The sequence below is a fragment of the Nicotiana tomentosiformis genome, chromosome 1, assembly GCF_000390325.3.
Source record: "Nicotiana tomentosiformis chromosome 1, ASM39032v3, whole genome shotgun sequence".
NCBI lineage: Eukaryota > Viridiplantae > Streptophyta > Magnoliopsida > Solanales > Solanaceae > Nicotiana > Nicotiana tomentosiformis.
In genome coordinates, this window is record NC_090812.1 from 36,260,134 (window position 1) to 36,282,059 (window position 21,926).

General features: G+C 37.8%; 1 protein-coding gene and 1 long non-coding RNA gene across 3 annotated transcripts; one reads left to right on the forward strand and one right to left on the reverse strand.

Moving 5' to 3' along the window:
• The first annotated feature begins 2,680 nt into the window (after positions 1-2,680).
• On the forward strand, positions 2,681-4,021 carry LOC104108775 (uncharacterized). Its single transcript, XR_011409467.1, has 2 exons — positions 2,681-3,450; positions 3,591-4,021. It is a non-coding gene; the product is annotated as an uncharacterized lncRNA (long non-coding RNA).
• Positions 4,022-4,267: 246 nt separating this feature from the next.
• LOC104108777 (FRIGIDA-like protein 5) lies at positions 4,268-15,067 on the reverse strand. Of its 2 annotated transcripts, none has more exons than XM_070181253.1 (6): positions 12,174-15,067; positions 8,869-9,044; positions 7,993-8,782; positions 7,400-7,888; positions 5,648-5,823; positions 4,268-5,558 (listed from the first exon to the last, which is right to left on the reverse strand). In XM_070181253.1, exons 1-6 carry the CDS (start codon positions 14,779-14,781, stop codon positions 5,214-5,216), a joined length of 4,584 nt encoding a protein of 1,527 aa, XP_070037354.1. In that variant the 5' UTR covers positions 14,782-15,067; the 3' UTR covers positions 4,268-5,213. The 2 variants fall into 2 exon arrangements, with proteins under 2 accessions (XP_070037354.1, XP_070037353.1); XM_070181252.1 differs by having other exon boundaries at positions 7,400-7,912.
• Positions 15,068-21,926: the final 6,859 nt, after the last annotated feature.

The following is a 21,926-nucleotide window of genomic DNA, read 5'->3' on the forward strand; positions in this document are numbered from 1 at the left end:
AAATCTCACTAATGGGATTTGGGGAGCGTAGTGTATACGCAAACCTTACCCATACCCCGAAGGAGTAGAGCGACTGTTTCCGAAAGACCCTCGGCTCAAGAAAATAAAAAGACAAAATAAGACAATATTAGTATCACCTAGAAAAAATATGCAAAGCAAAAGCGATAGCTAATAAATAGGTCCTGCACTGAAAAGTGAAATAGTAAGACACCACATTGCCACTAGCTACCTTAGACAAAAACCCTAACAGACTAGTCTCATAATGTTACGAAGTAAGGAAAGACTCAACTACCTCCTAACCTACAACCCTAATACTCGACCTCCACATATTCCTATCAAGTGTCATATCCTCGAAAATCTGAAGTCTCGTCATATCCTGCCTGATCACCTCTCCCCAATACTTCTTAGGCCGCTCTCTACCTCTTCTCGTGCCCTCCACTACCAGCCACTCACATCTCCTTACCGGAGCATCTGAGCTTCTCCTTTGAACATGCCCGAACCATCTGAGCCTCGCTTCCCGCATCTTGTCATCAATGTGAGCCACGTGCACCTTCTCTCAAATATCATCATTCCTAATCTTATCCATCCTAGTGTACCCGCACATCCACCTCAACATCCTCATTTCTGCTACTTTCATCTTCTGGATATGTGAGTTCTTAACAGGCCAACACTCAGCCCCATACATCATGGCCGTTCTAACCACCGCTTGGTAATACTCTAAGTAGTATTTGGTAATACCCGACATAGTATAAAAATAAAAGAGTTGTTCATATTAGAAGAATTCCTCTTTGCACCTTAGCCCCTCTATGTGAATTGGTATTTTGTGTAATTTCGGAATTTTACATTTTGAAAGGCTTAGATGCATGTCTTAGGTGCTAATATGCTTATCTTTAGAGACATAACACCAGTATTGAGAAAGACTCTTATCTCCACGTTATATATAGAAGAGCAAATTTTCGATTATGGATTTTTAGAGGTCTTTGTAGGATTATACTGGGTTTGTTATTATTTTTTGATAGTCTTTAGAGTCTTATTATAATTTTTTAGCATGTGATGCACAAAATCTTTCTTTTTATTGAACTGTATTTATCTAAAATACAAAAGTATCCAACGATCAGTGGCGTAGCCATATACATTGACGGATGGTCAACCGAACACTCTTTATTGAAAAATTATATTGTATATATAGAAACTTATATTGTGTATATAGGTCAAAATTTACTTTTTATATATGTATATTAAATTTTGAACACCCTTCGCAAAATTTCTGACTTCGCCACTGCCAACAATCATTAGGTGTTCTTAGCCGTAGAGGAAGCACAACTCAAACATATTAACGGGAGTGCAACTCACATGTATTAAGCTACTTCTCACTCTAATACTAAGTGTAACGACACAATCTAAGCTAATGGCTCAATATGAAAATAAAACTAAAATATTAAGATTATAACTAATTGGCATATAGGAAATTTTAATAGTTAAGTTGGTTGACTACTTGAATTTTTTTATTGGTGAGGGTTCGATTCCCCGTCTCGTAATCCGCTCAGCCATTTCCTATCCTTCCCCCTATATGTTAAAAAAAAAAAAAAAAAAAAAAAGAACTAATTGTTCAAAACATAAAATGTGCAATCATCAAGAATAAATAGTCGTGATTGTTGGTGATTACGTTTGCAACTATTAGTGGTGTGCACATATACTTTATCTGAAAAAGCCTCCACAATATTTTAGAAAACAAAGTAAAGTTCAAATTTCTAGATAGTGTTTTGAGATCAAATTCACTCAAAAGATTAAGTTAAGATCAAACTAAATACCAAATGTACACTTATCAAATTTGATATTTTTTGCTGACCCGACCCGAATTGATATGCAGATCAAAGGAGGACACTATCGCAATCGCTATGTCACACCTTATCCCACTACCGTCAATTGGCAGTACATCACAAGCATGAGGAATACGTACTTGACTACCCACCATTTCGTGTTAAAGAATGATTCTTTTCGACCTTGAGAGGACTATCACTAAGGTGGTACAGAAGTTTAGCACCTTATTCCATTAAATGTGTTTAAAATTAAACAGGTGTTTGGATAATATTTTGTTAAAATGGAAATAAAAGAGTTTGAAGTTGAAGTTGAAGTTGAAAAAAGGTATACGAAGTTGAAGTTGTATCTATCTAAACATGTATTTCACTTGTAAAAAGAAATCTAAAATTTTCCAAGTGAAAACCAAAAAGAAAGTAGATATCACTTGCTTAGACTTTATACCATTATAAAAAAATATATCTCACCTGCTAAGTAACTTGGTGAACTGTACTCCGAGTGCAAGTAAAGCAGCTAGAAAAAATGAGAATACCGAAACTATCACAAAAAGCAGAATAAAATTATCAGTCATAGACAATCATTAGGTTACATACTCAAAATCATGTTATGCTAAAACATCTACATCTCCAGACTCCAGCTACAATCTCTTCTTTCAGGAACTGCTCACATTTCTCTTACTCTTCAGCTTCCTCAATTGTTTCACTTTACCAAAGGACAAGTAAACTTTTTCCATAAAGAACACTGATATGCCAAGAAAATAAGTCAGCACAAGTCATAATTGAATTCTTGATACCTTACCAAAAATAGTAATAATTGAGTTCTTGAAAATTCCTACATGTGAAAAATCATTGTCAATATCGCATACACTTGCTAGCTGTCTAGACAATCAACACAATTCGATGACCTTTGATATCCTGGAATATTCTTGAACTTGGGCAGATGTGGGTTCAAGCCATAAGTCCTTAGGCAACCTCTACTTTGAGGTCCAAGCAAATTACCAAGTATCCCATCCTTCAAAAATGGGAATATATGGTGTCTGACATTTGAGGTAACACTGCATCCACATTTTTCTACGAGACAAAGTATAATTGGGCAAAGTATTTATCCACGTCATGATAACATCTGAAAAATTAGTAGCAAAAACGTATAATAGATTGATTTGTTTCCACACAAGCATCAAACATGTGCAGCTGACTTATGACACACACCTTTTTGCCAATAAATTCTTCTTTTACCTATGAATTTTGTAGGCAGAAGAGTTGCAGCTTGTGACCAAGAAAATGGAGAAAAAGAAGGTGATAAAAAATGAGAAAAAGGCGGAAGATAACAACAACAACAACAACAACAGAGATAATAATCATTACTCATCATCATTATCACCAAGAGGAGTATTAGAACATTGAATTCATCAGATTCAGACAATAGCAGCATTAGCACCAGTGATGATATCATCTTCAGGAGAATTAATTCAAGATGTTAATTGGAAAAATCTATTTGATAATTTAAAGAGAAGGTCAATGAGAAGATTGTCAAGTATACCATTATTAGGAGGGTATGAGATGATATTATCCAAAGAATTAAACTCAACTTTGCACCAACTGCGGAGGCCAAAAAAAAAGGAAATTGCTAATGGTAAGTTCCTTAACAACTGCAACCCTGTTATATATCACGTCACTAAACTTTATCCATTGTAACACTAGTATCACAAAACTAGAGTAACTTTTATCCACTATAATAGTGAAGTTACTGACTTTCACGTGGATAATTTGCAGGGAGATTGGCAATGTTGGCATTTTTGGGATTCATTGTGCAGCATAATGTAGTAGCAAAGGGACCTTTTGACTCTCCGACCCATGGCACAACACCATTGTGCAAACACTCAGCAACTAGAAAACCTCATGGAAACTGGATTGAGTATATTGTTACCCTTGTAACCATGTTATGGTTTCTGATCAAGAATAGAGCTTTGTGGTAAACAAGGAACCTTTAATATACAGGGCATTTAAAATTGCACGTCTTATTCGTGTTATTCCCACCAGATCATCAGTATATAAAGTGAAAGAACAGTCCCCTTTAGCTAGTTTGAGACGCTTATCTAGACTTGGATTTAGTAAAGGGAACACTTTCTTTTAGTAGTTCAATTTATGCATCTCAGTTGCAAAAGAAATCCTAGAAATTTATTAGCAAAGTGAAATTGGTCTTAGTCTCAGATCTCATACACGAGCAAGCTCTTATTCTACTTGTGTTGATCAGTACCTTGATCATGCCTGGTGTCAGGGTTAGTAAGCAAAAACCTATAATCATTTGAACATAATTACCTATCAACAACCATTCCACCTTAGGCTGATGCGTCATCAGTATGGCAGCTCTCCAAAGACCGAGAAGATTCTTTTATTGAGTGAACTGGTGCAGTACTAATCTAAGCATCTAAAGATGTGAGCTCAGGAAATGCTTGAACAGAGCACTTTTTATAAGGTACATAACTTAAGCGAAAGTTTGGGTAAAAACACCTATATACAAGACGTACACCAAAAAGTGGAAAACCTACCAAAAAATTGTTATTTTTTTTACAAATGACACCCACTCCTCGATATAACGAGCCTCATGGGTGCACCAAGAAAAAGGGATAAGAGACTATCAATGATACAAAATCAATTTCTACCCCTTCAAAACAACTCTCATGTTTCTCGCCAAACAACCCACATGAGTGCTAGTGGACTAACCCCCCACGCCTTACGTCTTCATCTCCATCTTCCAGTTGAACATTTCTTACAGTAACTGGCATCACCAGAGATACACCAAACAATCCCAGAATTAGCAAGAGACTCCCCTACAATATAGCACTAACAAACATAAGTAATCTCCCTCTTCCTCAAATTCTCAGCTGTCAAAATCATCCCTCTTGCGGCTAACCAGGTAAAAAGGCACACATTTTTCGATATCTTAGGGATCCAAACTGAGATGTAACGAGAAGCTACCTCCTCCCTAGTCAAAAGATTCTCATAACATGAGTTAAACAGAAAACACTCCAAGGTTCCCCACCCTCCAATATCGTGGCAGTCATGTGATGTGCTTTGTTTGTGAAGTAATTTAACGCGGCTTTGAAATTCTGACACCTTCCAATCTTGCAAGTCCATCCTATAGCCTCCGGATTTGTTGAACTGTTACCTCCTACTGGCAAGTTCTACAAATGTTTAGAAAAGCAAGCCCCAAAAATGTTAACCCCACACCGCCAGTCCCCCAAAAAACGTACCCCCCCCCCCCCCCCAAAACCCAAAAGAAACATTAGCACTAAACTCTTCTCACCCCCTCAAAATATTCCTCCACAAACCACTCCCACAGTGCTCATAAAGAACATAACCGTGAGGGATTGTCAATAAAGCACTTGATACAACTCATCTCCTCATGGATAAATGACGATGGCGCTTAAAGTTCTGTTTTCTTCGAGTCCTGTGGATAACATCAGTGTCACCAGCTGGGGCAGAACGTTTCTTCATGAACTCTTTTCGCACTTGAGCAATTGGAGCAGGTCTGCAAGTTCCTTTATTTGTTTTAACTTGTTGGAACTTAGCAGTAAAGTTTCGATTTGAGCTTGATTGACTCGAGTTTGACATCTGAAATTGAAGTGTTTCGATCTGTTCTTGAAGTTGAGAAGGTGAATATTCCGACTGAAGACCACGATCCACAATATGTCTAACTGCATTTCTTAGTGCATTTATTTCATAACTTATAGCCTTCATCTGCGATAAAGATAGATCAAACTTGATTTTGCACTTCAGAAGAAATGATCATGAAGTTATTTGCCAAAGAGGAAGAGAAGACTACATACTTGGGCTCGATGAGAACTATTTCCAGCATGAAGTATTTGCTTGGCAATCTCTTCTGAGTGTCTAACATAATCCCTCAGGAGCATCACTGGTGAAACCAAGTTAACAAGATCAAACTCATAGACATAAGTAAATGCCACCATCCACTGCTTTTTATTTATAAGATTTTGGACGAAGCCTGTAACTCGAAAAAGACAAAAAAAAAAGGAAAGAAAATATCAGTCAGATAAATCCAAAGGCTGTTCAGTCTTTGGTTATAGTCAGTAAAAACGAAGTGAGTAGTGTAAAATGTTCCCTGTCAACTGAAGTGCCCATTACAAGAGTCAGATGGAAACATCAGCTACAGTAACAACTTAATTTTTTGTTCAAATAGCAGGTCACAGATATAGAAATTGCACGTTAAAAGGAACAAGAATTTTAGCCAATGCTGATGATGTCAAATATCAAACCACACCCTCAAAATAACTCAACTGAATGCATTTTCTAGTTATATTGTACATCGAAAGATTTGGAAAAATCACAGAATAAAAGAAAAGTAAACAAAGGTTTATCAGCTCCAAAAATTCTCACCAACTTTATTCTGAGAAATGAGATCAGAACTCCTCTTCAAAAATGCCAAAGAGATACAATTCAAAAGACTAGGATGCTATTCAAGCATTCAATCACCAGGTACCTTTTCTTTCAGCAAATAACATAAAACACCTATGCCTCACAATCAAACTAGTCGGGGTCGCCATATAAATCCTCACTATCCATGTCACTCTATTTAAACTCGTCTTAAACAATATTTAACAATTGAAGTTCATTGACACTAGACGTTCTCTATCTTTTCTACAGGCATACAAATCCTAACAAGATAAACTCCTAATATTGGACCTAGAGTAAGCGTAATAATAATACCAAGCCTTAATCCCAACTAATTGGTATTGCTATATGGATCTTTTCTTTCATTATACTCCAATTTCCGCTAAGTTTGGATGGATCCGAAGAGATTATAGTTCTTTCGAGATAAGCCTCTTCCGTGTGATTTAAGGTCTACCTTGCTCCCTTAACACCTTGAATCACCATGGTTACACACCTGCAGACCAGTACATCTCAAGATCTACATAGGATATGACTAAATTATCGCAAGCGAACTTCTCTTATTGTATCCCCTATGTGTGCTACTTTCACCTTTTGTCAAATGTGGTTGTGCAACCTTTTATGACTGTTGATTCATCCTAAATCGATTAGTTTTAAGCTAGCAGTCAACCTGTCTCAACTCTGCTGCTTTATAAACTATGTGAGAAGGCTCTCATAGATAGGGTTATTTCGGCTAATAGCATAGACCTATCGAATGCCAGGATCACGGTCGCCAAGGAGTAATTCCATATGTTCCTTGGAAAAAGTAAAACCAATTTCTACAACGGGAAAAAATCATCATAAAAAATGAATGCTAGTCATAGAATGTCTGATCAAATTATTCCTTTTTTTTTGTAGTATGCATAATATAAAACAACAAGATGAATCCTACAAATTCAGTCACCTCAAAGGACAATAACAGGATCTAAATAACCAATTAAAAAGGCAATAATATTATAAAATAGCAAGCAAAATTCCATCACAGATGAGAAATGAACACAGGTAGAAATGTGTGACCCTTCATATGACAAGCAGCAGTGCAGCACATTATTCATATTAGGAAGTGACTGTGTGTGTACACAGGCGAGTACATTTCAAAGTGAAACAAGCAATAGAAAGAGAGAGGAACATACATCGGATCTTATCTATCAACCCAAGGATTTTGAACAAAGTAACAACCCTTTCAGTTGGTTGAACTTTCTCCAAAAGACCAAAAAGTGCATCTGAATGGAAAGAGTCTATTATTTTATAAATAGCTAAAAGCTGCACAAATGCCAAGAACTCGGATATATTTAGCTGGGACCCGATCAATGTAGAATACCAATCAACTGCAAACGCAATAGCCCCCACTTTAACATGAGGTTTAATTTCTGGAGAAACTTCTCTCAGCTGGTCCAACAGATCAGAGAAGCTCCGCATAACTGATGGGAAGTTTTCACACCTCCCTAATTTTGTGGGATGACAACTCCGGAAAGCATCCAGTACAAGCAAAGCAGGATCTAATGTACGATGTAAACTTGAAGCACAATTGCAGATTACATCATGTCCTTCGCATTTCATATCCGTGTTGTTGCAAATAGATTCATCTGTACAGCATTGAGCCTTGTGTCTCTTCGATTCTTCTATGGAAGGAAGATCATCACTTCCTGGAAAGCCAATATTAACACAAACTCTAGGAAAAAATTTGACAATACCATATACAAAATTCTTAGATCTGATTACTTACTTGAAGTATTATCTGAAATACCAAGGGCGTGACAGATTTCAGATGTATTCACATGCGGTGATACCTTGTGATACAAACTCTCAAGTTCATCTTTATCGAAGGCAGATGCCAATCTGTAGCTACCTACAAGAAGAAGAAAACCCAAGATTGCCAAATGGTTTTCCATTTCACCCATCATCTTTGCTTTCCAGGCAAATGCAAGCTTGCTTGCTTCTAATTTAGCCTCTGGTTTAATCCCCGGCGAAAGTTCCATGAATTGTTCTAATAAAAGGATGCAACTCTGCCTGATAATATTACGATTAAATTCAATCTCTTCTTTCTGATAGTCTGGAGGATAAAACCCTACCAGTGCTTCCAACACAAGCATCCCCGAGTCCAGTGACATTAGAAGAGCACTAAAGACTTCACTCCGCAACAACTTGTGCTCCTTCAAATGTTTGTTTAAGAAATTCTGCAAATCCTCTCCACTCATGTTCATAAGGATAATGGGCATAGCATTGGAATGATCTAAAGTGCACGAGGGGGTTCTAGCAGAGAATGATGCGGAATTGAGGGACTTGGTGCCTGTGGGACTAGATGGATTAGTAGAACCCAACTGATTCACATTCGCTTGCTCTGGCGTTTTAGCCTCATAAATGACACATAATGCAGCTTGATCTTCCTTCTGCCTTGTAAGCATTTCTATACATTCTTCAAGGTGTTCTATCGGATATTTAGATTGAAGTTTGTAATTCAGAATACATCTGATAACAGCTCTAATAGAAGCAACCCGTTGTTCAATGGCCTCAATCTATTTGCAAAATGTTAAATAAAACATTATAAAAATGAGTCTTAAAGGAGGAGATTAGAACATTGGCAACAGAAGTGGCATAATACCTTTTCTTCGAATGAGCAGGTCTCTTTCTCGCAGACATTCACATAATTACGTTCAACATATTCCATGTAATTTTTCAGAATGGCTGTGGGTGGGAACTGGTCCACAAGTTCAAATGCATAAGCATATCTAATAGCTTCAAGATGTCGCTGCTGGGTTAGAAGATTCTGGACAAAACCTGTAATTAAAAAGAGGAAGAGAGTTGGGTAAGGTTATGTCCTCGGGGGTGGGAGCATGGGTGGTAAGGGTGCTTCCAGGCTGAGAGTTAGGTATTGAAACATATGGACCTTGACGGGGAAGTCTATTGAGTTAGCGAAGATTCTCCATAAGAGGAAGATCGATATAGCTCGTCTCCGGGAGACAAGACGGGTGGGAGATAAGGCACGGGATGTAGACGGGATTAAATTATGATACTCTGGTCGCGTGGGGGCAAGAATGGGGTAGGCATTTTGGTTGATAGGGATCTCCGAGAGTTAGTGGTGGAGGATAGGAGGGTGAGCGACAGGTTGATGAGCATTAAGCTAGTCGTTGGGGGTTTTACTTTAAATGTGATTAGTGCATACACGCCCCAAGTGGGCTTGGACGAGGAGGTTAAGAGGTGCTTCTGGGAGGACTTCCATGAGGTTGTGCGTGGTATCCCGCACACTGAGAAGCTTTTCATAGGAGGAGATTTCAATGGCCACATTGGGGCAGCATTTAAAGGTTACGATGACGTGCATGGAGGCTTTGGTTTCGGAGTTAGGAACGGAGGAGGAACTTCGCTATTGAATTTTGCAAAGGCGTTTGATTTGGTGATAGCTAACTCGAGTTTCCTGAAAAAGGAGGAGCATTTGGTTACTTTTCAGAGTTCGGCAGCCAAGACTCAGATTGACTATCTACTCTTCAGAAAATCTGATAAAAGCCTGTGCGTGCGCGGACTGCAAAGTCATCCTGAGTGAGAACCTCACGACCCAGTATAGGCTCCTGGTCGTGGATTTGGAGATTATGAGGAAGCAAAGAAATAGGGTTGCGTATGGTCTTCCTAGGATCAAGTAGGGAGCTCTGACACAGTAGTTGAGGGATAAGTTGCTAGCTATGGGGTAGTGGGACGTGAGTGGTATGTAGACAGCGACTACGAATTGCATTAGGGAAGCTGCTAGGGAGGTATTGGGGGTCTCGAAAGGCCTATCTAATGGCCGCAAAACGGACTGGTGGTGGAGCACTGAGGTCCAAGGTAAAGTGGAAGCCAAGAAAGCAACTTATTTGAAGCTGTTGGAGAGCGTGGACGAGGAGGAGAAGAGGACGAACAAGGAGCGGTATAAGGTGGCCAAAAAGTAAGCTAAGTTAGCAGTTACTGCAGCTAAGACTGCAGCGTTTGAGCGTCTGTATAAAGAACTTGGAGGCAAGGGAGGGAACAAGAAGTTGTACAGGCTAGCCAAGGTTCGAGAAAAGAAGACCTGTGACCTGGACCAAGTGAAGTGTGTCAAGGATGAGAAAGATAGAGTGTTGTTGAACGACGCACTAATTCAACAGAGATGGCAGACTTACAGAAGCTATTCACCTTATTAGGAGGTTCATGGAGCAGTATAGAGAGAAAAAGGAATTTACATATAGTGTTCATCGACTTAGAAAAGGCTTACGATAAAGTGTCCAGGGAGGTGATGTGGAGATGTTTGGAGGCTAGAGGCATTCCTATTGCATACATAAGGACTATTAAGGACATGTACGTTGCTGCTAAGACTCAAGTGAGCACAGTGAGAGGGAACTCAAAACACTTCCCGATTGTGATGGGTTGCATCAGGGGTCAGGCCTCAGCCCATTTCTGTTTGCCGTGGCGATCGACGCGCTGACGCGTCACATTCAAGGGGAGGTGTCATGGTGCATGTTATTTGCAGATGATATTGTACTGATAGACGAGACGCGATATGGTGTTAACGATAGGTTAGAGATTTGGAGACAGACCCAGGAGTCTAAAGGTTTCAAGTTGAGAAGGACCAAAATAGAATACTTGGAGTGCAAGTTTAGTGGCGCGACTCAAGAAGTGGATGTGAGGCTTGATTCACAAGTCATCCCTATGAGAGAAAGTTTCAAGTACCTTGGGTCTATTATACAAGGGAATGGGGAGATCGACAAGGATGTCACACACCGGATTGGGACGGGATGGATGAAATAGAGGCTCGCTTCCAGTGTTCTATGTGATAAGAATGTGTCACCAAAACTTAAAGATAAGTTTTATAGAGCAGTAGCCAGACCGACTATGTTATATGGGGAGGAGTGTTGGCCAGTCAAGAACTCACATGTCTAGAAGATGAAGGTGGTTGAGATGGATGAGCGAGCATACCAGGTTAGATAGAATTAGAAATGAAGTTATCGGGGACAAGGTGGGTGTGACCCATATGGAGGAAAAGATGTGGGAGGCGAGACTTAGATAGTTCGAGTATGTGAAGAGGAGAGGCATTGATGCTCCGGTGAGGAGGTGTGAGAAGCTAGCATTAGAGGGCCAACGAAGAGGTATAGGCAAGCCGAAAAAGTATTAGGAAAAGGTGATTAGGCAAGATATGGTGTAGCTCCAGCTTACTAAGGACATGACCATGGATAAGAAAGTGTGGAGGTTGAGAAAAAAGGTAAAGGGTTAGGTAACCCAGTGTAGTCCTTGTTTGTAACAGTGGCTTTGACACACCACTTAATGTCTTTTGAGTATTTTTGTATTCCTATATTTCTGTTACTACTTGTTTTTTGCTTCGGTTTTCTACTTGCATTACCTAGTGCTAGTTTTGAATTTTCGCTTCGGTTGTCAGATCGATTTGCTTATTTTGCCTCTCCCCTTTCCCTTACTGAGCTGAGGGGCTACCGGAAACAGCTTTTATGCCTTCTTAAAGGAGGGGTAAGGTATGCATACACTCGATCCTCCCCAAAGCCTACTTGTGGGACTACACTGGGTATGTTGTTGTTGTAATTTTTATGTAATCAGGTCCTTGTACAAGATGCAGATGACATTATCAACCTGATGCACGAATTCTATAGCTTTTTCACAAGCACAATCTTTGTGATGTTTTGATTCCAATAGATTCTTACTCTTGTCAAAGAAACCTAAAAGCCTTCTTATGAAATGGCTATGGAGATATGGTGATGAACAAGGAGCACGCTGGAAGGAAATTATCAAAGCAAAGCAGGTTGAGCGATGTCACTGGAGCACTAAAGTGAATTCAGCATCATATGGTGTTGGAGCCTGGAAGCATATTAGCAAACTATGGCAGGAATCGTTTCTGATGTGTCCTTTGAAGTGGTAGATGGATGCTAGTAAATAGTTAAATACCAACATACTTACCAGGTAAGTTCTGTTTCATACCAAGAGAACCACATAATTCTGCAAATTTGTCATGCTTAGCAACAATCTCCAGCAGGATCATAAGATCATCTACCTTAAAGGAAGAAGCCAAATTGTACGCAGCCAAAAGATACAAGAACCCCAAGATCTCGTCTTGGTTCCCTTTTGTCACCTTCATCTTAACCTTCCAATCCCTTGCAATATTTCTTGCTACTCCCCTCACAAAACCCCGAATCTCTGGTGAAACCCTAATTAACTGCTCTAACAGCAGAATGCAGCTCCGTCGGGCAACACTGCCCTCAAACTCTGTTTCTCCCTTTCTCAAATGGGGAGGATAGAAACCTTCCATTGCATCAAGAACCAGTTGTGCAGGGTCAGGAGACATCTGAAGAGCCTTAAAAACCTCATCAGACATCAAATCCAGCTCCTTCTCATGCTCATTTAAGAATATCTGCAACCTCTTTCCATCCATTATCACAACAAAACTTGTAACAGTAGAATTACCTACAATAGCATTGACCCTGTCCAGTGCTACTTCTTCCGCAGGCTCTGACTTTATGTGCGCATTAGGAATAGCATTCAACTGCTTCTCTTTCTCTCCGAGCTCTTTACACCTATCCTCAAAATGTTTCTCCCTTGATTCAAGCTCTTCTAATCTATCCTTAACCCTTTCCTCTCTAAGTATAACTTCTTTCATGCGTTGCTCAAAAAGTCCCTGCTCTGCCAGGAATATTTTCTTTTCTGATTGAAAGCCCTCATAGTTTTTTTTTGCAAATTCCTCTACTGAATCCAGTTTCTTCTCCTTTGAATTAAGTTCTTCAAACCGCTGCTTATATGCTTCTTGAAATGAATCAAGCTCTCTCTCCCTCAAATTCAGTCTCTCGTTGAATGACTTCAAGTGTTCCTCGTGGAGTTCAAGTTTCTTCTTCATTACATCATGAAATTTCTCCTTGTGCTCAAGTTCCTTCTTCATTGAGGACAAGAAGTCCTCCTTAGATTCAAGTTGCTTCCTAAGAGCAATCAAGTTATCTGCTTCAGCTTTGAATTCCTTCTTCACTGACTCGAATTCATTCTCCTTCTCCCTCAGCTCCTTTTTGACAAAATCCAAGTTTTTTTCCTTTTCTTTAAGTTCCTTCATCACAATATCTAAGTTACTTTCCTTCAATCCCAATTCTTTCTTCATATTATCCAACATATTTTCCTTGACAGAAAGTTCCTTCTTCACCGCATCCACATTAATTTCCTCCTCCCTTAGATCCTTTTTAACAAAATCTAAATTTTTTTCCTTCTCTTTAAGTTCCTTCATCACAATATCTAAGTTACTTCCCTTCAATCGCAGTTCTTTCTTCATACTATCCAACATGTTTTCCTTATAAGTAAGTTCCTTCTTCAAAGAATCCAAGTTAGTTTCCTTCTCCCTTAGTTCCTTTTTTGCATGTACCAATTTTTTTTCATTTTCTCTAAGTTCCTTCTCCAAATAGTCTAAGTTACTTTCCTTCACTCTTAATACTTTCTTCACACCTTCCAACCTGTTTTCCCTAACAGCAAGTTCCTTGTTCACAGATTCCACGTTATTTTCCTTTTCTCCAAGTTCTTTCTTCAAAATCTCCAATTTACTTTCCTCACCTCTTACTTCTTTCTGCATACTATCCAACCTATTTTCCTTGACAGCAAGTTCCTTGTTCATAGATTCCAAGTTATTTTCCTTTTCTCTAAGTTCTTTCTTCATTATCTCCAATTTACTTTCCTTCAGTCTTACTTCTTTCATCACACCATCCAACCTACTTTCCTTAACAGCAAGAGCCTTCTTCAGAGGTTCCAAGTTATTTTCATTCTCCCTTAGTTCCTTTTTCACAGATTGCAAGTTATTTTCATTCTCCCTTAGTTCCTTTTTCACATAATCCAAGTTATTCTCCTTCACCCTCAGTTCTTTCTTCACATTATCCAACTTACATTCCTTTATCACCAGCTCTTTATTTAAAGATTCCAACCCCATTTCTCTATCCTCAAGTTCCTTCTTCATGGACTGCAAATTATGTTCCTTGACTTGAATTTCTTCCATCCTTTCAGCCAATTCTTGATCTTTCAACTCAAGAGCATGTGTTTCATGGTGAATCCAACTCTGAATCCTATTCAAATCCTTCTCTTTCAACCTAATTTCAATTAATTTTTCCTCCACATCGCCTGTTTGTTTCCGCTCGAATTCAACCTCATCCCAAAGCCTTTCCACCACCTTCTCCTGATCATTCAGCTTCTCCTCCCTTAACTTCACAGTCTCAGCAAACCCTTTTCGTGCCAAACTCAAATCCTTCCACTTCGATTCCAATTCCTCCTCTTTCCTCTCAACTTCTTCGCGTTTTCGTTCAACTGATTCCCTAATAGCATTGAGTTCCTTCAAGCTCTCCGCCGCTGATTCTTGAACTGATCCTAAATGCATCTCCGATGATTCCATCTCATTGAAGCATTCCTTCAAACACTTGCTGGACAATTCTAAGTCCTTCTCAAAAGTTCCCCATTCTGAAACTAAATTAAATATTTTTTGCCTTAACTCCACCGTTTTCTCCTCGTTGTTATGCAATGCTTCCGATATCTTTTCCAGTACACCCATATTGCTTCACCAACATACATACAAACCAAAAAAAGACAAATATTTAACAGTTAATACAGTACAGAGAGGGGGAGGGGGGGAAGTCAGAATTTAGAGTATAATAGCAGTCAACAAGAGTGCCGAAACAGAGAATTTTGTTTGAAAACTGAGATTTTGGAAGCATGAAAACTTCTATGGGAAGTTAAAAGTTACAGTAGTAGGGTTCGTAGAGAATACTAAAACAAAATGGAACTGGAAAAGGGAAAAGGAAGTTTCCGCTTCTAATCTAAAAGGGTGAAGAGATACATACTGATTCCAGCTATTTTACAATAGACGTGGGTCCCCCTGTCATACTTTTCGCTTTCTCCTGTTTTCCTTTTTGTGTTTTTTTTTAATTCCTCTTCAAAATAGTATCGAGTTTAGAAGCCTGTCGTATTATAAATATATTATATATATTATATATTATATTATGGATGTTCATTTAGTACTCCGTTATAAATAAGATTCCTGAAGAAACTTATCCATATGAGATTGCGCCGTAAATATGTTTATGTATTTAGTACTCTATTAGAAATAAGCCTCCTGAAGAAGCTTATCTTTTCGGTACTCCGTTATGGATATATATTACTCATGGTAGAAGATTATCTATATCTGGCACAACATCTTAGAGTAGCAGCTTACACAGCAGTTTCTTTTCTTCTATAAATAAAGGAGAATGCAGTTCATTATGTACATAAGTTTGAAGTTTGAATAATATATCAGTTTCTCTCTATACTTGTCTTTACTTTACTATCTTTATTTAATAACACGTTATCAGCACGAGACTCTGCCATCTCAAGAAAATACTTTGAAAGTATCAGAGGTACGAACTTTCTTTTTCTAAATAATGTCAAATCTTTCTAAACTTGAGTTTGTAGCCCTGGATATATCGGGCAAAAGATACATGTCTTGGGTGCTTGATGCCGAAATTCATCTTGATGCGATGGGTCTAGCAGACATCATCAAAGATAAAAATCAGGCATCAAACCAAGATCGTGCCAAAGCAATGATATTCCTACGCCATCACCTTGATGAGGGCCTGAAAATGAAATATCCTACTGTTAAAGATCCAGTCATACTGTGGAATAATTTAAAAGATAGATATGACCACCTGAAGATGGTCGTTCTTCCACGGGCACATTATGATTGGACTCATCTAAGGCTACAAGATTTTAAATCTATCAGTGAGTATAATTCTGCTATGTTCAGAATTATTTTCCAATTGAAACTATGTGGTGACAATATTACTGATCATGATATGTTGGAGAAAAATTTTACCACTTTCATGCCTCGAATATGCTCCTGCAGCAGCAATATCGAGAGATGGGATTCAAAAAGTATTCTCAACTTATCTCACATCTTCTTGTAGCCGAGCAACATAATGGGCTATTAATGAAAAACCATGAAAGTCGACCTACTAGTTCTTGTCCATTCCCTGAAGTGAATGAGACGAACTTCCACCAAGCTAAGCGTAGAAGAGGACGTGGCCCCAGTCGTGGTCATGGTCGTGGCCGGGGAGGAAACTCTAATCGTGGTAATAACAATGCACCAAAGAACCATCCTTACCACCGGCAGTGGAAAATGAAGGAACAAAAGCATGAAGCGGTGCAAGCAGCAAAGCCAGAAAATGCATGTTATAGATGTGGAGGAAAAGAGCACTGGTCACGTACATGTCGTACGCCCAAGCACCTGGTTGAGCTGTATCAAGCCTCCCTAAAGAAGACAGAGAAAAATGTTGAAGCAAATTTTATTTCTGAAGATAATTAAGACTTCATGCATTTGGATGTAGCTGATTATTTTGCACTCCCAGAAAGAGAAACAAGTCATGTGATTGGTAGTAATATGTAGAAATGTAAATATTTTAATTTTTGTTGTTTGTAGTAGATAGTATGGTTATGTAATTGTTGTACATAAATAAAAGTTATGCTTTGAAAATAATGTTTACTATCATATTAATTTTGTTTATGTCATTTTGAAGAATATGGATAATCCTCAAATTATGTTTGGATCAAAGACCAATCATGAAGATATTTGTGTAATTGATAATGGAACAACTCATGCCATATTCAAAGATCAGAAATACTTTTCTTATTTGCATAAGGAAAAAGCAAATGTTTCCAAGATTTCTGGTAATATAAGTTTGATTGAAGGCTCCGGAAGAGCCACTGTATTTCTGTCTAAGGGAACAAAACTTATTATCGATAATGCATTGTTCTCCTCCAAGTCCCGAAGAAACTTGTTGAGTTTTATAGATATCCGCCGAAATGAGTATCATGTTGAGACAATAGATGAAATAAACGTGGAATATCTTTGTATTACAAAGAATATTTCTGGCTAGAAATGCATTGTAGAAAAGTTACCAACTTTATCTTCTGGTTTATACTATTCAAAGATTAGTACAGTTGAAGCACACTCTATCGTAAACCAAAAGTTTACTGATTCAAATACTTTTGTGCTTTGGCATAGTCGTTTGGGCCATCCTGAATCAATAATGATGAGACGAATTACTGAAAATTTGAGTGGGCATCCATTAAAGAACCTGAAGATTCTTACAAATGATGATTTTTTTTTGTGATGCTTGTTATCAAGGAATGATCACTAGACTATCACCAATAAGGTTGGCATTGAGTCCCCTGCCTTTTTAGAACGTATACATGGGGTCATATGTGGACCTATTCACCCACCAAGTGGGCTGTTTAGATATTTTATGGTCCTAATAGATGCATCTTCAATATGGTCTCATATGTGCCTACTATCATCTCGCAACCTCGCGTTTGCAAAGTTATTAGCCCAAATAATTCGATTAAAGGTACAATTCCCAGATTATCCTATAAAGGTTATTCGCCTTGATAATGCTGGAGAATTCTCATCTCAAGTTTTTGATAATTATTGCCTATCAGTTGGAATAAAAGTTGAACATCATGTAGCTTATGTTCATACTCAAAATGGCCTTGCAGATTCATTTATTAAACGGCTGCAATTGATAGCAAGACCACTACTTATGAAAACAAAATTGCCCACTATTGTTTGGGGTCATGCTTTCTTGCACGCAGCATCACTTATCCGTCTCAGACCAACACATTATAATAAATATTCTCCGTCATAATTAGTTTTTGGTCATGAACCAAATATTGCTCATCTACAAATTTTTGGATGTGCTGTATATGTGCCAGTAACACCACCACAGCGCAGTAAGATGGGCCCCCAAAGAAGGTTAGGAATATATATTGGGTTTTAATCACCCTCTATTATTCGCTATCTTGAACCATTGGCGGGAGATTTATTTACTGCTCGATTTGCAGATTGTCGATTTGATGAAACAAATTTCCCATAATTAGGGGCAGAGAAAAAGGAAATCAAAAGATAAATTGTGTGAAAAGTTTCATCATTATCTCACTTTGATCCACGTACCCCTACATGTAATAAGGAGGTCCAAAAGATTATCCATTTATAAAATATAGCAAATCAAATGCAAGACGCATTTACTGATTTGAAAAGGATAACTAAGTCGCATATCCCTACAGAGAATGTACCTATCCGAATTGATGTCCCAACAGGACCATCTACTAGCATGAGAGCTAGTGAACCTAAAGCACGCCTGAAGTGTGGTAGACCTTTGGGTTCTAAGTATCGAAATCCTAGAAAAAGAAAATCGACAAATGATCAAAATAATATTATGAAGGGATCTCCTGAAGAGACCCAAGATCTGATTAGTTCTGAGATTCCTGAAGAAATCAATGAACCCGATACTCAAGTGAGTGAGGAACTTTTAATAAGTTCTACTGGTGATGGAATTAATTTAAATCGATCTAAAATAGTGGTGGATAATATTTTTGCATATAATGTTGCACTTAACATTATGCAAGATAGTGAGAATCTTGAACCCCGATCTGTCGAAAAATGTCGACAAAGATTTGATTGGCCAAAATGGCAAGAGTCAATTCAATCAGAATTGAAGTCACTTGCTAAAAGAGAGGTCTTTGGACCAGTAGTCCAAACACCTCCTGGTATAAAGCCAGTTGGTCATAAATGGGGTTTTGTGCGAAAAAGGAATGATAAAAATGAAGTTGAAAGATACAAGGCTCGCCTTGTTGCACAAGGATTCTCACAACGACCTGGAGTCGATTATGAAGAAACATATTCACCAGTTATGGATGCCATAACATTTCGATATCTCATTAGTTTAGCCTTACGTGAAAGGCTTGAAATACATTTAATGGATGTGGTTACAGCTTATCTGTACGGGTCACTTGATAATGAAATTTACATGAAAATCCCTGAAGGATTTAAAATGCCTGAAGCATATTCAAAATCTCGGGAAATGTACTCAATCAGATTATAAAGATTTTTGTACGGTTTAAAGTAATCTGGGCGCATGTGGTATAATCGCCTCAGTGAATATTTGCTGAAAGAGGGTTACATAAATGATGTTATTTGTCCATGTATTTTTATAAAGAAAATAACTTCAGAATTTGTTATACTTGTTGTTTATGTTGATGACATAAATCTTGTTGGAACTTTAGAAAAGCTCCAAAAGGCAATTAAATATCCTAAGAAAGAATTTTGAGATGAAAGATCTTGAAAAGACAAAACTTTGTCTTGGTCTGCAAATTGAATATTTAGCAAACGAGATCTTTATCCATCAATATGCCTATACAAAAAGGGTCTTAAAACGCTTTTACATGGACAAAGCGCACTCATTGAGTACACCAATGGTTGTTCGATCACTTGAAGTGAATACAGATTTGTTCCGACCTCCCGAAGAAGATGAGGAACTCCTTGGTCCTGAAGTACTCTATCTCAGTGCAATTGGTGCACTAATGTATCTTGCTAATGCTACAAGGCCTGACATAACATTTTCTGTTAATTTACTAGTAAGATATAGTTCTTCTCCTACACGAAGACATTGGAACGAGATTAAGCATATATTGCGATTTTTAAAGGGAACTCTTGATATGGGTTTGTTTTATGCTAACTGTTGGTTATGCAGATGCAAGTTATTTATCTGATCCCCATAAAGCTAGATCTCAAACCGGGTACGTTTTTATATGTGGAGGTACTATCATAGCATGGCGCTCCACAAAGTAATTTATTGTTGCTACTTCTTCAAAGCAATCTGGGCGCATGTGGTATAATCACCTCAGTGAATATTTGCTGAAAGAGGGTTACATAAATGATGTTATTTGTCCATGTATTTTTATAAAGAAAATGGATTCAGAATTTTGTTATACTTGTTGTTTATGTTGATGACATAAATCTTGTTGGAACTTCAAAAGATCTCCAAAAGACAATTGAATATCTTAAGAAAAAATTTGAGATGAAAGATCTTGGAAAGACGAAACTTTGTCTTGGTCTGCAAATTAAACATTTAGCAAACGAGATCTTTATCCATCAATCTGCCTATATAAAAAGGGTCTTAAAACACTTTTACAAGGACAAGCGCACCCATTGAGTACACCAATGGTTGTTCGATCACTTAAAGTGAATAAAGATTTGTTCCGACCTCCAGGAGAGGATGAGGAACTCCTTGGTCCCGAAGTGCCCTATCTCAATGCAATTGGTGCACTAATGTATCTTGCTAATGCTACAAGGCCTGACATAGCATTTTCTGTTAATTTACTAGCAAAATATAGTTCTTCTCCTACACGGAGACATTGGAATGTGATTAAGCATATATTGCGATATTTAAAGGGAATTCTTGATATGAGTTTGTTTTATGCTAACAAAGATAGTGCAGATCTTGTTGGTTATGCATATGCATGTTATTTATCTGATCCCCATAAAGCTAGATTTCAAACCGGGTACGTTTTTACATGTGGAGGTACTATCATATCATGGCGCTCCACAAAGCAATCTATTGTTTCTACTTCTTCAAATCATGCTGAAATAATAGCTATTCATGAAGTAAATAGGGAACGCGTATGGTTGAGATCAATAATTCATTTTATTCGAGAAAAATGTGGTTTGGAATGTGAGAAAAGACCCACAATTTTATATGAAGACAATGATGCATGCATAGCCCAATTGAAGAGAGGATTTATAAAAGGAGATAGAACGAAGCACATTTCACCAAAATTATTCTACACACATGATCTTAAGAAAAATGGTGACATTGATGTGCAACAAATCTGTTCAAGTGACAATCCGGCAGATTTATTCACTAAATCTTTACCAACTTCAACTTTTAAGAAGATGGTATACAAGATTGGAATGCGGAGACTTAAATATTTGAAACAAGGTTTTCATCAGGGGGAGTAAAATACGCGATGTACTCTTTTTTCCTTACTAAGGTTTTTTCCCACAAGGTTTTCTTTATAAGGTTTTTAATGAGGCAGCTAGCAATGCGTATTACTATATATGTGTACTCTTTTTCCTTCACTAGGATTTTTTCCCACAGGGTTTTTTCCTAGTAAGGTTTTAACGAGCCACATTATCTTTTAATGAATATCCAAGGGGCAGTGTTATAAATATATTATATTATGGATGTTCATTTAGTATTTCGTTGTAAATAAGCTTCCTCAAGAAGCTTATCCATATGAGACTGCGCTGTAAATATGTTTATCAATTTAGTACTCTATTGGAAATAAGCCTCCTGAAGAAGCTTATCCTTTCGGTACTCCGTTATGAATAAATATTACCTATGGTAGAAGATTATCTATATCTGGCAAAACAGCTTAGAGTAGCAGCTTACACAGCAACTTACAAGCAGCTTACACAACAGCTTGCAGTAGCAGCTTACACAACAACTTCCTTTCTTCTATAAATAGAGGAGAATTCAGTTCATTATGTACATAAGTTTGAAGTTTGAATAATATATCAGTTTCTCTCTATACTTGTCTTTACTTTACTGTCTTTATTTTATAACAGGTCCATGTATTTAGCTCATTTGTTTTGATCTATATATGATATGATACTCTTTATATTTTAAAACATTACACACTATTGCATTAATATTTGTATTATTTGTATAACTCTTACAACTCGTTTGATTTGATAATAGAAGAACAACAACATACCCAGTATTATCCCACATCGTAGGGTCTGGAGAGGCTCAAGAAAGCTGGTATTAGAAGAAATCGTGTTTAATTTGTATTTTAAATTTTGAATAGCTAATTAGATAAAATATT

Excerpts from the sequence above, each read along its gene's own strand:
- LOC104108777 (XM_070181252.1), bottom strand. The coding sequence starts at position 14,781 with ATGGGTGTACTGGAAAAGATATCGGAAGCATTGCATAACAACGAGGAG. Across the intron at positions 9,045-12,173 it reads TATGAAACAGAACTTACCTG|GTTTTGTCCAGAATCTTCTA; the intron begins GTAAGTATGTTG and ends TTTTAATTACAG. Across the intron at positions 7,913-7,992 it reads TATTTCAGATAATACTTCAA|GAAGTGATGATCTTCCTTCC; the intron begins GTAAGTAATCAG and ends TTGGCTTTCCAG.